General features: G+C 54.0%; 2 protein-coding genes across 2 annotated transcripts; both read left to right on the forward strand.

Annotated features, from left to right (window-relative positions):
- Positions 1–634: 634 nt before the first annotated feature.
- PINK1 (PTEN induced kinase 1) lies at positions 635–11692 on the forward strand. The gene is made up of 8 exons (XM_076355873.1): positions 635–934; positions 2647–2958; positions 3947–4050; positions 6042–6224; positions 7130–7293; positions 8561–8688; positions 9798–10034; positions 10439–11692. Exons 1-8 carry the CDS (start codon positions 641–643, stop codon positions 10697–10699), a joined length of 1683 nt encoding a protein of 560 aa, XP_076211988.1. The 5' UTR covers positions 635–640; the 3' UTR covers positions 10700–11692.
- A 1649-nt stretch (positions 11693–13341) lies between these two features.
- On the forward strand, positions 13342–16494 carry AGMAT (agmatinase (putative)). Its single transcript, XM_076355949.1, has 7 exons — positions 13342–13814; positions 13960–14162; positions 14917–14965; positions 15102–15297; positions 15635–15814; positions 16072–16156; positions 16278–16494. Exons 1-7 carry the CDS (start codon positions 13444–13446, stop codon positions 16349–16351), a joined length of 1158 nt encoding a protein of 385 aa, XP_076212064.1. The 5' UTR covers positions 13342–13443; the 3' UTR covers positions 16352–16494.
- The last annotated feature ends 16 nt before the right edge of the window (positions 16495–16510 follow it).

Raw genomic sequence — 16510 nt, forward strand, 5'->3', positions numbered from 1 at the left:
TGTGCCCCGCTCCGTGCCCCGCCGTGCCCCGGGCCCTGCCCCGTCCGTGCCCGGCTGTGCCCCGCTCCGTGCCCGGCCGTGCCCTGGGCCCTGCCCCGTCCGTGCCCGGCTGTGCCCTGCTCCGTGCCCCGCCGTGCCCCGGGCCCTGCCCCGTCCGTGCCCGGCTGTGCCCCGCCGTGCCCCGGGCCCTGCCCCGTCCGTGCCCGGCTGTGCCCCGCTCCGTGCCCCGCCGTGCCCCGGGCCCTGCCCCGTCCGTGCCCGGCTGTGCCCCGCTCCGTGCCCCGGACCCTGCCCCGTCCGTGCCCGGCTGTGCCCCGCTCCGTGCCCCGCCGTGCCCCGGGCCCTGCCCCGTCCGTGCCCGGCTGTGCCCCGCCGTGCCCCGGGCCCTGCCCCGCCCGTGCCCGGCTGTGCCCCGCCGTGCCCCGGACCCTGCCCCGTCCGTGCCCGGCTGTGCCCCGCTCCGTGCCCCGCCGTGCCCCGGGCCCTGCCCCGTCCGTGCCCGCCGCACGCCCCGGCAGCGACGGAGCGGGCGGGGGGCGGGGGGGGGGGGGGGGGGGGCGGTGCTCCGCCGCGCGCGGGTGACGCCACGCCGCGGCCCCGCCCCCGGAGCCGCCGCGGCGGTTGGGCTGAGGCGGCGGCCATGGCGGTGCGGCTGCTGCTGGCCCGGGCCCTGCGCCTGCTGCCCCGCTGCCGCCCGCCCCGCGGCCCCCGGCCCGACCCCCGGCCCGCCCCGCCGCCCTCGCCGTGGCGGCCCTGGCTGTCCTGGCTGCCGGCCGCCCGCCGCCTCCTCCTGCGCGGGCCGGCCGGCGGGCTGGCGGCCGTGGCGCGGCGGGGCCGCGGCGGGGCCTGCCTGGCGCTGGCGATGGCGCTGGGGCTGGTGGAGCCGCGGCTGGAGGAGCAGCGACGGGCCGAGGCGGCGTGCCGCCACATCCAGGTGCGGCGTCCCCTCGGGGGGGGGGAGCTGCTGCGGGACGCCCAGGCCCCGGCCTCCCTCTGGGGAGCCCCTCGGGCACCCTCCGTGAAGGGGACGGGGGATCCTTGCCGTGGGGAGCCCCTCAGACGCCCCTCGCGAAGGGGACGGGGGATCCTTGCCGTGGGGAGCCCCTCAGACGCCCCTCGCGAAGGGGACGGGGGATCCTTGCCGTGGGGAGCCCCTCAGACGCCCCTTGTGAAGGGCATGGGGGGTCATTGCTGTGGGGAGCCCCTCAGGCCCCTCGCGAAGGGGACGGGGGATCCTTGCCGTGGGGAGCCCCTCAGACGCCCCTCGTGAAGGGCATGGGGGATCCTTGCCGTGGGGAGCCCCTCAGACGCCCCTTGTGAAGGGCATGGGGGGTCATTGCTGTGGGGAGCCCCTCAGGTACACCTCCCCATCTCCCCCCATGGAAGGTGGGGGGGGGAACTGCTATGAGCAGCCCTCAGGCACATCCCCGAAGGGCGGACTATTGTGGGGAGCCCCACAGGCACCTCTTCCTCCCCAAAAATAGGGTATTGGGGAAGCCTCTTGGTCAGCAGCCACTCACCACCCTAAAGCAGCTACCGGGGGGGTCCTCACTGTGGGGAGCCCCTCAGTCCCTGTTCCCCCACAAAGGGAGGGGGCCGGGGCCCTGGTGATGGGGGTCTCGTGTCCCAGGAGGCTGGCGTCGAGCCCCCAGGTCCGTCCCCTCTCCCCGAGACAGACGGGAACGCCGCGAGGCTGGGCCAGGCCGTGCTGGCAGGGCACCGGGGACGGACGGTGCTGAACATACTGCATGGGTAAAAATAGACCTTTGGTGTTCAGAGCCATCTGTCACCTGCCCCACTAACCGTCAGACCAACACATGGCCGTGGAGGTTCTGCCTTTCCCTGAAGTTTCTTGGGATGCTTTCTTTCCCCTGCCCTCGCTGGGTGGTTAAATACGCTGTCTTCCCCCTTCCGCCGTCCCTGAATCTGTGTCCCTTTGCCACGGGGCACATCCCTAGGGCGGCCACCACTTCTCAGAGAGAAGTGCGCTGGTTTATATCGGCCCAGGTGACAGCTGTGGCACCACCAGACCTGGTGGGTCATGAATGCTGTGGTTAAACTCCAGAACAGCCCTCCTGTGCTTTGCTTTCTCGCATCTCTTTCGATTTCCTCCCCCAGCTTTCTCCCGTCACTGATTCACTCTTCCTCAAACTAACCAACCCTCGTACTCAGCTGCCACAAAAGCTCAGGGCATTGTTTTTCCATCTGTTGTTGCTCTTAATTGGATTTTCTTTTAAATGCTATCTGCCCGATTTATTTATGGAGGGGGAGAAAAGTGTAATAGTGCATCTCTTTTTAGCAGTACTTAGTTAGACTTGTCTTTACAAAACATTTATGTTCTGGATTAGCAAGTGACTCCCTCTACACTTGCTCTACATTCCTCTACAGCACCCGCAGGAAGGGCACCTTTGGTAAAGCCTGGTTTTGGGGTAATCTGTTTCAGACAAAAATATACGGTCTGCAAATTATTTTCCCTATGGTTACAGTGATTTGAGCCTAATGGTTAGAGCCTGATTGTGGCTTTCAGGTTGGACCAACCCAACGGGACGCGTAGTACTGCTTCAACAGTAAGGGAGTTCTCCTTCGTTGGGAAGTCTTGAAGAACTGAGCGGGTTTTTTACCGTTGTCTTTTCTTAATCCTTTCAGACAGTGTTTGTTGGAAAGAACAAGCCGCAGAAAGATCCCCTGAGCTCCTTCCGCTGGCAGGGCTTCAAGCTGGAAGAATATCTCATTGGCCAACCCATCGGGAAGGGCTGCAGTGCCGCTGTGTACGAAGCAGCTATTCCTTTCTCTCGCGATCGTCAGGGGCGTGCGGAGAGCAGCTGCCTCGCAGGGCAGGGGCCAGCCGTGCAGCGGGATCGTGGCTCGGCTTCACGGGCGGCTGGGGAGGAGCCCATAGAGAAGCACCAACCGAAAGAGGCTTTTCCGTTAGCTATCAAAATGATGTGGAACATTTCGGTAAGGAGTCGGTTCTTAATCTCCTCTGTCACTGGGAAAGTCTGGCTGAAATGTTTAACGCTTACGTGTTGAAAGTGCTGATTATGTAGCGCACCATGAGCGCGTCAAAACGAAGTTGTTGATATGTGACATTGGAGATGTCGATTGCTAGCGAGCGGTCCCAGAGCAAGGTAGTTAGCATTCATCATTCCTCTGGAATTGGCATTGAGAGCTCCTGGTGGTGGAGTTGTTGGTTATGGAGGTGACGTTTCTGGAAGAAAAGCTTTTCCGAAGCTGGCTGTCATGGCAAGGCGTAAGAAATGGAAAGCCACTGCTGCCAGTGCTTTAGGAATCGGTGTCCTTGTCGGCGTCAGGGTAGAAATAGATTTTCTTCTGCGAAGTGCGGCCGAGGTGCAAGTCAGTGTCACAGGGGTGGGGCGGTAACCTGCGTGCTTGGTCCCCTTGCCGTGAAGTGAACGGGCGAGATCTGCGCTAGTGTTTCCCAGCCCGGGTGACTCTGATGATCCAACCCCTCAATGTGGGTATTCCACATTTAAAAAAATCCACGTGTCTTTTCCCATTGAGGAGTTTTTGTGGCACTTGATGTGACAAGCGGATATCCTAAGAGAGTCTTCCAAAATGCTAACATCTGAAACCCCCTGGGCTCCAGAAATACCCTGGCATTTAGCTGTGGGCTTTTCCAGTCAGGTTTTGAAGTTGAAAGTGAGTGTTAACGTATAGCTCAGAGCGCTAACAGTCGAGGATGCATTTGAAGAGACAAATGGATTTGTTTCTGCAAGTAAAGGCCTTGCCACGTCCCTTGGTAAATTCTTTAAGTAGTTAATTGCCTTCCCCGACTTTCAAAGTAGAGAAGGGAGTCCCTTTGATCTAGTCTCAGTTGCTCTAACTCCAGATACAGCGCCAGCATCAGGATTATCTGCTTTCAGCCTGTATTGAGGCTGGGTGATTTTGGAGCTTAAATCAACGTGGTGTGTAATTGCTGTCGCAGGCTGGTTCGTCGAGTGAAGCCATCCTCGATGCTATGGGCCGAGAGCTTGTTCCAGCCACGGGGGTTGCCTTAGCTGGAGAATACGGAGCTGTCTCTGGCCACAGGTACAGTCACGACGGAAATGGCGGCAGTTCTCAAATGGTGACGCGCTAATTTTATCCATCAATTAATTTCGCAGCACATCTGTACTGTTACGAAGACGGCCAGAGGTTTCTATAATAGTTCCTGAAAGTCGATAAAAACGAAGCCTTGAGATTATTAATGGCTCAGGAGGCGTGTACGTATGTTTTGTCTAGACGACGGTGCCTTCAGAAGCGCCGCACGCCTCAGACGTCACGCAGGGACGGGCTGCTGGCAGCCTTGGGGGTTTTTCTCCGGTGTGCTTTTCTCCAGCCCGGTTAGGAAACCGCACAGCCATACCGCTGTTCAAATAGTGAACTTGTTTACTCCGAGGAGCAGATTGTGGCACGGCTCGTTGGCATGCGGGAAATACCTACAGCTAAACTGTACCGGCTTGGGTGGCGTAGTCCAGAAGGGTGTCGGAAGGGTACGCCAATAATTGGGGACCAACCGGGGGTCCTGCCAGCGGTCTGATGGCTGACTGTGGCCAGGCACTTCTGTGCCCCGTGTCTTAGTTTCCCCATGTGTAAAATGCTTTGATATCTGCAGATATTCTTAAAGGCTAGGAGGAGCCGATTAAAAATCATTTAAATGTGTGTCGCGGTGCTTTTTAATTACAGAAATATACGCCTACAATTGGTAACAATTTGACTGTATTAAACATCAAACAATTTGACTGTAATACAGTTTGACTGTATTATTTTAGAACTGGTTTGGTTGTAAAATGGGTGCTGGGCAGGGAGGTGGAAACTGTTCTAGTGCGGGGAAACTGGTGAGAAAGAAAATGGAAAATGACGCGGTTCCCACTCTTTCACCCGCGTGAGAAGTGAGCACACAGCATGAAGGTGGAAAACTGCACGGAAACTTTTAAATTATCTCGAGTTAGCTATCTTTTTGTTAAAAAATGTGTCTTTTTGTTCGATTTGAAACAATGGAGTCCGCAGTCCAGATTGTCTGATTTAAATTTCAAATACATCTCAGCTGCCAATACAAATGAATAATGAATGCTGTGTGGTACGTCACTAGCTGAGAATGCAACAGAGCAGCCGAAGGGATATTTGACATTCAGGGGATGAGAGGGAAGAGAGATCTGGTTTGCAGATACAGATAGGTAACCTGCCTTTCATTGTACTGAGCGCTTCCTGCCTGTGCCATAAAATAGAGGGTCTAAATCGATATGCCTAGTGTGAAGTTGACCTTTATTTTATGTCTAACAAAGTAATTGCGTTTGGCTTTTTTCCTCTAAAGCTGCTGTTGTAGTTCTTTTTGAACCGAGAAGCAGCCTGTGACTCGCTCTGCCGCTGTTAGCAGCATGGAAGGGCTAGTAGGGTTTGAATAAAATTAAAGGCTGCATGTTAAGTGTAAGGGTTTCCAGCAAAGCTTCGTTTGCAGCGCAGGTAAAGCACCAGTATTTCCTGTTCGGCCATCGTATATAGGGAAATCCAGTTACAACACAGTCCTTCTGGCAGCCACAGGTAAAGTCTTGGTCTGTGTACACTCCGCTGGTGTATCAGCAGACGGCACTGCCTTGATGATGGTTCAGGACGCGCCAGGGTAGATTTCGAACTCCAGAGAAAGTGCTGGCACCCGCCCGCTGCCGCGGTGGGTCTGCTCGGGCTGTGGGCGCTTTGCATCAATGTGGGAAGCGCTGGGCTGAGGCGCCGGTTAGGAAATTGGCCGTGAGGGCAGGGAGGTTGCCGTCACTGTTCTTTCTTACCGAATGGTTTCCACGATGTGAACGTTTGGATATTTGCTTAATGTGCAGCCCTGTAATCTGTACTGGGCTGCCGTAATGCTCGCTCTAGTAAGGTTTTTGCTGCAGAATAAACGTGTTTGCACACTGCTTTGGAACCCTTTTTGGGGGAGGACGGGCCACATTAATGAAAAGTAATTCCAGAAATAACAGACGTGTGTGTGATAAATCAGAACTGACCAGGAGATCGACGTAATCTGTGGTATCTATACCTTTGCGCAGAAAACCTATCCTTGGGAGGAAGAAGTTGCAACCTCATCCGAATATAATCCAAGTGATCCGAGCGTTCACGTCCTCAGTCCCTTTGCTGCCCGGAGCCTTCGCAGACTATCCTGATGTTCTTCCTTTAAGCCTGAATCCCAGAGGGATCGGTCACAGCCGCACGCTCTTCTTGGTGATGAAGAAGTAGGTAGAGAGAAGCTTGTTAACGCGTCTCGGGCTTTTCATGAGCCTGCCCAGCGGGGCTGTGTATTCTGCTGCTACACAGGTCCTTGCAAAGATTTGGCCTGAGCTGCTGCCAAAAAGCAGAGTACGCTCTTGGAAACGCCTCCTAAGACCTGTTCCAAGTCCTTGAGATTTTAACTCTAGTTTGACAACGAAGACAAGCTGTTCTTTTTAATAATTACCCAAATTAAAGTGAGAAATGTGGAGCTTGTCCCCATTTGTCTGCCCTTCTAAGTCTGAACTTCACCCCTAGTCTGAACACGCCGCTAGAGATGGAGTAGAATCGGTAATGAGATTTATTAGTGCTCGGCATCTCTGGCTTTCTCGGTGGGGTTTTGGTTTTGAATGGGTATTGCTGTGGCACTGACATAAAAGCACCTCCTGTTTCCCACTCTTTTGTCCTGCCTGCGTCTGGAGAAGTGCTCTGTCCTCTTTGTGTTTCAAGAATCTGTTCTTTCTCCTGATTAGCGCATCTCCTCATTTTGCTCATACAATCTGCATTATTAATCTGCCTCCTCTTTCAAGCAAAATATAACACCAGTACATAAAAACCTGTAAGAATGACCACTGAATACCTGGAGCCCCTCCCCATGCTGTTTAAGAGGCTTCTTTTATTCGCAGTTGTTGAACTCGGGCAAAAGCACTGAAAATTCAGTGGTGGGTGGTGTTGCAAAACAGAGGATTTGAGAACAGCAGACAGGGGAGCGGTGTCAGGTTGAGGCTGGGCGGTGGGAAGGCATCACAGTGGTCAGGAAGAATTCGGCACATACAAGTGTGCAGTATCCCCAGCCAGCCAGCACTGAGGTTGAACCGCAAGCGATAAGCTTCCAGGATGCTAATTCTGAGGTTTTCCTTGTTCTGACTAGTTATCCGTGCACCCTGCGCCAGTACCTGAGGGAGAGCAGTCCAGATGTTTGTCTCTCCACGATGATGATTTTACAGCTTTTGGAAGGCGTGGACCATCTTGTTCGACACGGAATAGCACACAGAGACCTGAAGTCTGACAACATCCTGGTTGAATTTGATTCTGGTATGTGGATCGCTGAGTATAAACGCCAATTAAGTCACGCACAGAAGCGATGCAGTCGAGTAGGTATGCGGGGAAGTCCCACCCAGCCGTGCGTTTGGGGGAAAAATGAGCATCGAACCCTTTGAAGAATCTCAGGTTTAGTTTTTAGCTTACCACTTGCTGTCACTGCAGCACTGGGGAAGTCATTTATCCTGTCTGGGCCTCTGGTTTTGAATCATTAAAACGGACTTGAAAGGAGCGTTGCGCTGCAGTCGGATGGAGAGACGCAGAGTATTGCTAAGGTGATGTGTTGCACAAGCACAGCGAATGTTGGCTGGAGCAGATGGCATATGATAATGCCGCACTGATGAGGCTGGAGGTGCCTTTGCTTCAGGCTCTCGGCTCTGTCATCTCTCACTAGCCAAATAGCACAGGGCTGTTCTTAAAATCCCACCTCACGGTCAGGTTAATAGTGCTGCACCCTGGGATGATGAAACATCGGTTGGACGGCAAGGGAACCGACAGTGTTAAAGCCAAAAGCAGCGTTTTCATCGTCTTGTTCTCCTGTCAGCCTCTCTAACTGGGATTTTAATTACCCGAGTTCTTTTTCAGCATGATTGAGATTCGAATGGGCAGGAAACAATAGCAGGCAGCCAGATCTGTGTAATTAAAGGTCTTGGTACGGCAGCCGTGGAAGGTTTTCAGTGATACTAATGCCATCCTTCTTTTCTTGAAGGAAAAGCTGCTCTGGAGCTATGCTGAATGCGGTTAGGAATGATCTAAAGCATCAATTCTTCTGTATTGGAGTCTGGAGAAGGAATGATTCTACTTTGCAATGTTTGACTTGTCATCAGGACAAGAACTATTAACTAACGCAAAGTTTCTCCAGCCTTTTGCTATAGCTAAGTATATATCTGTATGTCGATAGCTTTTGCTATAGATAAAACCAAAGGGAAACAAATGAATCTATTCCTCCATCGTGGATGAGTCTCTAACCTTACGTGTCTTCAATTTTATGGTATCTGTGACGTTTTGTGAGACGCACGTTCCATGGGGAGCAGTAATATCCTCTAAAGAGGAAATGGAATAACAAGCTTTGTTTTAATAAACCCGGTATTTCACCTAATAATACAGAGGAGAAGCAGGAAAACAGCGTGTGGTTGTGGTGATTCTTGGGGGTTTTGAGATTGTTCCTGAAGACTGTCTCTGGTGTCCGTGTGATGTGGTCTCTAAGACAGCCGGGTACTCCCGAACTGAACGCTAACTGCTAGCCCCGTGTCTTTCGCAGCTGGCTGCCCCTGGCTGGTGATCACGGACTTCGGTTGCTGTTTGGCAGATGAAAACGTCGGCTTGAGACTGCCTTTCACCAGCTCTTACGTGGATCGGGGCGGCAACGGCTGTCTTATGGCACCTGAGGTAAATCCCCCTGTAGTAATGGTTTGCGTTGCTGGTTGTCTGCTTGTCCTGCTGTCGGAACTAAAAGTTTCAGCCCCAGCTGCGGTGCAGGCTGTGATAGGAACTTGAAAAAGGGTGGGATTAGGTCTAGAAGCGGTGGAGGGCATGCGTGCGCATCACTTTGCTGTGGTTTGTCCCTGAGCACACACCAATACTTGCTTATGTGGTCTCTGCTGGTGTGTGTTCACAGTAATACCTGCTGAAAGCCTCTGCGATCAGATCGATCGTTTTCAACCCGTTCCTGCTTATTGACATAACTCGGTCGTGCAAGACAGTACCCGTAGCTGGTTACTGCGTAACTAATCTCACCCTACGCTCTGTCATGGAGAGCCATGTCCCGTAAAGCGGCGTAGGAGGTCCACGGTCCTAACCTGAGTTATGCTTCCTAAACATCTCTGCATGAATAAAAAAAGTCCTCTTCGGACCTGTGCTGAGCAGTTGTCGAACAGACACCTTGAGCTCTAAAAGGTGAAACGTAATCAGTTGGGGTTATGGGGCAGAATTGACTTTTCCCACAAAAAGCTTGCTCTTCAGTCTTTTCTCGGGCCCCTCTCTATGTAGCTATTAAAGAAGTTTATGCAGCAGTCCTTGTGTTGCGATGGTAGTTTTTGGATGAAGTTCGAGGTGGTTGTGAAATTATTTACAGTTCCTTTTTATTTCTCTGATGATAACAGTAATAAAAGCGAAGACACCCTTAACTGTCCGCTTAACCTTGCCTTGCATTGTTTAAGTGCCGGTGCAGTACTGGTTGGTCATCTGCATGTTTCCCGTCTACCTAAAATCCCGGAGTGAAATAGCTCTCGGGACTCTCTGAATGCTGGTCAGAGGCAACGACTAAAGCCTAGGCACAATGACCAAACTCCTCCCAGTGTCCTGGTGAGCCGAGCAGTGCCGAGGGCTTAGAGCATGCCAATAGGGAATATTTACATCAGAGATTTAGACGAAACCTAGCTTTGGTTTCAGTCTTTCTGTTTATGACAGCAGAAATACTGACTTGACCCTTGAAAATTAGTTTTAGCACAGAGCCCACCCTAGAGCTGTTTATCTGAACGTCCCCATCTCTGTGGCAGGTTATCACAGCGTCACCTGGTCCGGGGACGGTGATCAACTACAGTAAAGCCGATGCTTGGGCTGTCGGAGCGATCGCCTATGAAATCCTTGGCCTGGCCAATCCTTTCTACGGCCACGGGGACGCGACTCTGGAAAGCAGAAGTTACCGTGAAGACCAGCTGCCGAGCCTGCCCGATCACGTGCCCCTTGAGGTGAAGGAAGTGATAAAGATGCTACTTCACAGGGATCCCAACAAGGTAGGAAACTGTTGTCTTGAAGAAGTCGTCTAACCGGTCTTTGGGAGCATTGTTTGTAGATCATTTCTCCCTGGAGGGCTCCGGGTGCAGGACTGCAATCCAGATATCATTGCAGCCTAGATAACGATCAAAGACAAACAAAAGGTCTTTGCTGAAGTACAGTGCGGCACTGAATAGTTTCAGGGATTTCAGTGGAAGTTTGTGTCAGGGACTGGACCTTGAATTGGGGGGTTTACGTGCAGTTGCCTGATAATAAATAGTCACAAAGAACTTTTTAATTCACAGGGACTGTGTGGTGCCTTAGAGGAGGCCTGGGGGACTTTAGGCAGTGTAGATGCTACGTGCTGGCGATGAGACGTGAGTGCAGCAGGATCAGCTAATCTTCCTTCTCCCTCCTTTTGCAGAGATTGTCTGCTAGAGTTGCTGCTAACGTGCTTCACCTAAGCCTCTGGGGTGAAAGCGTTCTAGCATCCAAGACCCTGAAACCCGACCAGATGATCGCCTGGCTTCTCTGCCAGTCTGCGGCCGCTTTGCTCATGGACGGACTGGTGGATAAAAGCCGGGTAGAAACCAAAATGAAGATGTGCTTTTTGGCAAACCTTGAGTATGAAGACCTCTGGGCAGCAATATTCCTGTTGCTGGCCTGGAGGAGCCGGTCTGGGTGAAGAGTACCATCTGGGACACGACCGTGCGATAGATAAACGGCACGTTCTAAAGGCACATAGGAATCTGTCTTTTCTGTCTGCCTGGAATACTGTAGTGCTTTAGGGAGCAAAACTGCAGGCCTGTGTTTAAGAGGTTGAGTTTACCTCTAGCAAGTGTTAGTACACACTGCTTTTCTCTCCCTGCTAGAGGAAATGTCCTTGCTTCGTTACTCTCTTGGTGAGGGTTTGGGGACCTTGCAGGTGTCCTGAGGTACGTGGTTGGTTTTGCTCACATTTGGGAATTCGTAATTGACTTCTAAGTTGTGTGTTGAATGAAGCAAGTTCCCTTTCAGAAGGCGGGGTGTGTGGGAGGAGGCATTGTCTAGCTGCTCTTTACACGGAAGCATCACGGATTTAAACAATACACCGAGAAAGCTGAGCTGACAAAGGGACGTGCCATCTTTCTTTTCTTAGGGAAACCGGTGGTGGTCTTAAGATGATATTCCTCTGCAGCCACAGACGTATCTTGCTATAAAATGACCGCCTGAAAGCCTCCTAGTGAGGTGCTGACTGGTAAGGTGAGCGTCAGGAGCTGCTCGCTTCTTACGATAATGCACCATTACATATCTAGCTAGTTACAGCGCAAGTACAATGAACCCCAAACCCACTTACATTTGTTTCTTGCCTGTTGTATTTGTGCAGTGACTGTTGCCTCAGAGTCCAAGGCCGAGTCAAACTGTGTCCAGTTAGGGATAATACTGCAAACGAAACAGGGCTGAGCAGCAGCGCCTGCTTAAAGAGTTTAGTGTGATGCTCTTCTGTTTCACCTGCCTGTTTTTTCTGTTTGACAATGAAGTAACGTCCTTTGGGCGGGGAGGACAGGAGACATCGATGTTTGAACAACAGTCATGTTTATGAAAACATCATCCGATTTCACGTCTGTAATTGTGTTTAGAAGAACTTGGGGAGAAAGTTATTTATGCTTGTTGCACAATAAATTGAAGATTAAGCTCTGCTGCTGAGTGGGTTCTCCAAATCTAGTTCATCTCCGTCCATGGGATCCAGGCTTTAGGCTGTGGAGGCCTAGGGGGCAATGTAGCCCTGGTTCAGTGATGTCTTAAAAGATCATTCGGCTCTTTCCAGCGCCGTCTCCGGAACATGTTATTTTATTCCACCAAGTGGAGTTTCCCGGAGAGGAACGGACCTTGCCTCGTGAACGTGCCCGTTTCGTACTCTCCTGACCGGTAAATCACTGGCTGCTCCTCCAATTTCCAGGTCGATGACATCGTGTGTCGAGTGGCTGATATCCCTGAGCAAATCATCACGCAGTAATGTGCCATCAAGGTCTCGCACGCTGAAACGGCGTCTAGTTCAGCAACAGTGCAAAACTACCTACCAGGGAACGGCCCTGCTCATTGCCTGTGAACACAGCACGCTGCCGGGGCTGTAAAGAAGGCTCAGCAGAGAGCACAGAGCCTGGGAAATCACAGAAAATGAGCTCTTTGGGCAAAAAGTTGCAGAAAAAGAACTTTTCAGTCTTGGTCTGACCCTAACCGAAGCAGCTGCTGGTTTTTTTTCTTAGATGCTGAGTTCTTGCAGCGCATTTTTAGCTGGGATGGCTGCCTTGAATTTGTGTGCGCGCCCTCCTGTGAGCTCTGTGCCCCTGTATCTAGCAGCAAGGCCGGTTCCCCGGACGCTGTCTCTGGAGCTTTCTGAAGAGTAAATTCTGTTGCTTTTTTGGTAGATGTCCGCTCTGACCTCCTTCTGTTGTTCTGCTGTTTCTCTGAGCCAGCAAGAGCTGGTTAGCACAGCAAGGCGCAGCTCCGCTTGTTGACATGCCGAGTCTTTCCTTGTCCCTGCAGTACCGGGCGTGGAATGCACGCATACTCCATGTCCAAACCAACTGCGTGGAGCAGGCTTTCTGCTGTGAACATACTCTCTTGTTTTTTCCCCTTGATTTTCCTCCCAGATCCAACCGTTACACGAGTAGGGAGCAGAAATAGGAGCCGGAGCCATCCCATTTCCAGCGTGTCGTTATTAGGCCAACCAGGGTTCGATCTGTGCTGGTTAACTCCAGACATTGGAAACTTGCTTCTCCTGGAAATCATCTCGTTTCATCTCTCTGTCCTCAAAAATGGCCTAAAATGCTTGTATCGCAGCACCGCCTCTGGTTCTTAAATCCCTATTATTGCTTCTCCTTTGCTTGCATTTTGTCCGTCTACGGTTCTGCTGAGGTTAGACTTTTTTTTTTTGGTTCTCTTTCACTACCTGCCTTTCGTTAATGAGACATTTTTACGATTCTTTAGCGTTCCGGGTGCTTTTGTAAAGTGCAGCTTAAAAGTATATGCTGTTAATGCAACAAATGCTGCCCTTCTGCAAATGCCTGAGGGGAGCAAAACTGGACCGTTTCTCAGCGCGTCCCTCTCGCCCTGCCGTGCTAATCCCTAGGCAGGCTCTTGTTGGAGATGCTCGAGCTGAAGCCCCTTGCTGCCGCGTTTGTTCCCGGTGTTTGCTGGGAAGCAGATCGTGCCGTGGGGAAAGGGGGCGGCCGGGAGGGGGAACGCGAGGCCCGAGCCAAATCTCTGCCCTTCCCCGAGCAGCGGGATGTCCGGCCGCACTTTGAACCCCGGGGAGGGCGGCGGGAGGGATGGTGGAGGCGGCTAGCTCTCTGCCCGGCTGCGGCACTCCGGCCGAGACGGGACAGCCTCCGCGGCGCCCCTTGTGCGGCTCAGTGTGGGGCAGAGGGTGGGAGCCTGTGGGACAGGATGAGGCGCCTGCTTGGGGCTGGCTGCAGCCAGCTGCTGTCCCGGGAAGCCGGGCTCTGTGCTCGCAAACTGTCTGCGGCTGCTGTGGCTCCCACCCCACGCCGCAGCCCGTGGTCCCCGGCTCTCCTGGATGCCCCCAGCTCCTCACCCGGCGCATCTGCGGGGTTCGCCCGGCGCCCGGCCCCAGGGTACGGGGCCCCTTGCCGCTGGGGCTCGCAGTTCAACGTGCCCCCCAGTGCCCAGTTCGTGGCCCGGCCTGTGGGGATCTGCTCCATGATGAAACTGCCTGTTCAGGCGTCGGCGGAGGGACTGGACGCAGCTTTCGTCGGCGTCCCTCTGGACACGGGCACGTCCAACCGGCCGGGAGCCAGGTAAGGACTAGCCGCGGTGTCAAGGAAGCCGGTGCTTCTCTCCGGCCGGCCGGCAGGGCTCTCCTCCTGCGAGAAGAGTGTTGGATGTGCGGTGCTGGCACCGGGAACTGCCCAGCAGCTTTCCCTGGCCGTGCTCTCTCCCCAGGTTCGGTCCGCGCCAGATCCGGGCCGAGTCGGCGATGGTGAGGAGGTACAACGGCAGCACCGGGGCAGCGCCTTTCGACTCCCTGCAGGTGGCTGACATCGGGGACGTGAACGTGAACCTCTACAACCTGCCCGACAGCTGCCGCCTCATCCGAGAGTCCTACCAGAAGATAGTGGCCTCCGGCTGCGTGCCCCTCACCTTGGGTAAGGACCCCGCGTCTCCCTGCCCTGCCACCGCGTCCCTGCTCAGCCAAACTGCCTCTCCTCCTCCCCTCATTCAGTCTGAACACGGTAGAAGGTGAGCGATGCATCTGTCCCCTGCACGGGGGATTGTGCTCTGTCATGGGTAAATTTACGGGCACCAATGCTGCCTCCTGCGTTGTGTCAAAAATGAGGAGGATGGGTCAGCCAAGAGACTGTTTCAGTGCTCCCCAGCAAGCACAGCCTGAAGCTCAACTGTAAATACAATCAGCGATGTGCTTGTTGTGTCCTGTTGAGCAGGACCCAAAGCAAGAGCAGTTTGTGTCCCTCTGGAAAGCTTCAAGCTTGAGCGAGCGCCCGGCAGCGTGCTGCTTTGCACAAGGCGTGATTTGGGCGCGTGTTCAAGTTTCCAGCCGTCGCAGCTTGGCATCGCTAAATGAAGCGCGTGTATAGCGTAATGAGGGGCAAATCATCACTTACAGCGTCCCCAGAAGTGAATCAAGCACCTATTTATAAGCCTGGTCAAGGGTCCCGCTCTACGGGCTGCCCCTGCCAGCAGTTGTGCACCTCTGGTCCTCCCGAGGAGGGAAGAGGAGAGAGGAAGCGACCTGCACCCGGGAGCCTCAGGTTTTCCTTCGGGATGTATAAACAAGTGCAGGATAAATGCAAGGGGGGGCAAAAATCACCTGGGAACAAACGTAACGATCGCTGGGCACCTCTTGCAGTGTGTTACACCCTCTTCCCTGTCCTGTTGCAGGCGGAGATCACACCATAACGTACCCCATCCTGCAGGCCGTGGCAGAAAAGTAAGTTTCTGGCCTGGCGATGTACAGTAAGGACCTGGGAAGGAGCCTTGGGAAGGCTCCTGGTTTGCCGTCCACGGTGCAGGAAGGAGCATTGCGCATGGGATGGGGACTAACGTGGCCGTCCTGTCTCGACTAGGCACGGTCCCGTGGGACTGGTGCACGTGGATGCTCACACCGACACCGGAGACAGAGCCCTGGGGGAGAAGATCTACCACGGGACCCCGTTCCGGCGCTGCGTGGAGGAAGGGCTGCTGGACTGCAGCCGCGTGGTCCAGATCGGCATCCGAGGCTCCTCCTATGACCCCGATCCTTACAAGTACTGCCGGGACCAGGTAAGCTCAGCCGCAGGCATGTGCCAAGCGCTGCTTTCTTTCCCTGCCATTAATATTCCCATGTCATTAATATTCCCTTAGCTTCAGCAGGAAAAGAAATGTCTCTGCTGCATCTTGTCCCATGCCAGCAGCTTGGCCCGCAGGACAAGTGCTCCCGGCGCACGGAGCCGTTAGCTGAGCGGAGAATAAGAAAGCAGGGGTGAGCGGAGGGTGCTGCCCGCTGCAGCTTGGCCCTGGGATGAGGATTTATCCCGGCAGAAATCCCCGGCGGGGCAGGAGATTCTCTGCTTTGGCTGCCTTTCCCTGAGCGGGCGCCTGCGTGTCTGTGCGCCCGCAGGGTTTCCGTGTGGTCCCGGCTGAAGAGTGCTGGAGGAAGTCCCTGGTGCCGCTGATGGGGGAGGTGAGGAAGCAGATGGGGGACAAGCCGGTGTACATCAGTTTCGATATCGACGGACTAGACCCCGCGTACGCCCCGGGCACCGGGACGCCGGAGATAGCCGGGCTCACGCCTGCGCAGGTAAGGGGGGGGACGCAGCTTCGTTTCCCAGTGGGAAGGGGGACTTTTTTGCTCCCATGCCTCCAGCGCAGCAAAGCAAAGGGTTAGGGAGGTCAGGGAGCATTTCATAGTGGTAATGAGGAAAGGAACTGTTGAACTGCTGTGATTTGGTCTGTATAGGTTGGGTTTCCTTAGCTGCATGTGGGGAAAGCAGAGCCCCGACCGGTCCGCAAGGTCAGATGTGTTTCTTGATCCCAAATCTGTTTTTTTTTCTCAAGGCTTTGGAAATTATTCGTGGCTGCAAAGGACTGAACATAGTGGGGTGTGACCTTGTAGAAGTTGCACCGATGTACGATGTCTCTGGTGAGTCCAAAGACGGCTGAGAGGAAGACGTGTGCCTGGCAGAGGCGGCTGACCGCCGGGGGTGAAAGCGGTTGGGCATTCACGGCTTGGGTTTTTTCCCCCCCTTTTTGTCTTTTTGCAGGTAACACAGCCCTCCTGGGGGCAAACCTGCTGTTCGAGATGCTCTGCGTGGTTCCCAGAGTGAAGACAATGTGAGGGCAGCTCCCGCCTGCCCCCCTTCCGACCTCAGCCGAAGCTTTCCGTGTCCTGTTCCCTTCGACTGGTTGCAGCGAACGTGGGCTTTGCAGTAAGGAATAAATGCCATTTACCACTAGAAAAGGTAATTTCAAGCTGATAAACTTGGTAGCAAATGGG

The sequence above is a fragment of the Aptenodytes patagonicus genome, chromosome 19, assembly GCF_965638725.1.
Source record: "Aptenodytes patagonicus chromosome 19, bAptPat1.pri.cur, whole genome shotgun sequence".
Classification (NCBI taxonomy): Eukaryota; Metazoa; Chordata; class Aves; order Sphenisciformes; family Spheniscidae; genus Aptenodytes; species Aptenodytes patagonicus.

Bases quoted from the DNA above. Each gene is read 5' to 3' on its own strand.
- PINK1 (XM_076355873.1), top strand. From the start codon at position 641: ATGGCGGTGCGGCTGCTGCTGGCCCGGGCCCTGCGCCTGCTGCCCCGC. The intron at 6,225-7,129 runs GTAGGTAGAGAG...TGTTCTGACTAG, and splicing joins CTCTTCTTGGTGATGAAGAA to TTATCCGTGCACCCTGCGCC. The intron at 8,689-9,797 runs GTAAATCCCCCT...TCTCTGTGGCAG, and splicing joins GCTGTCTTATGGCACCTGAG to GTTATCACAGCGTCACCTGG.
- AGMAT (XM_076355949.1), top strand. From the start codon at position 13,444: ATGAGGCGCCTGCTTGGGGCTGGCTGCAGCCAGCTGCTGTCCCGGGAA. The intron at 13,815-13,959 runs GTAAGGACTAGC...CTCTCTCCCCAG, and splicing joins TCCAACCGGCCGGGAGCCAG to GTTCGGTCCGCGCCAGATCC. The intron at 15,815-16,071 runs GTAAGGGGGGGG...TTTTTTCTCAAG, and splicing joins CCGGGCTCACGCCTGCGCAG to GCTTTGGAAATTATTCGTGG.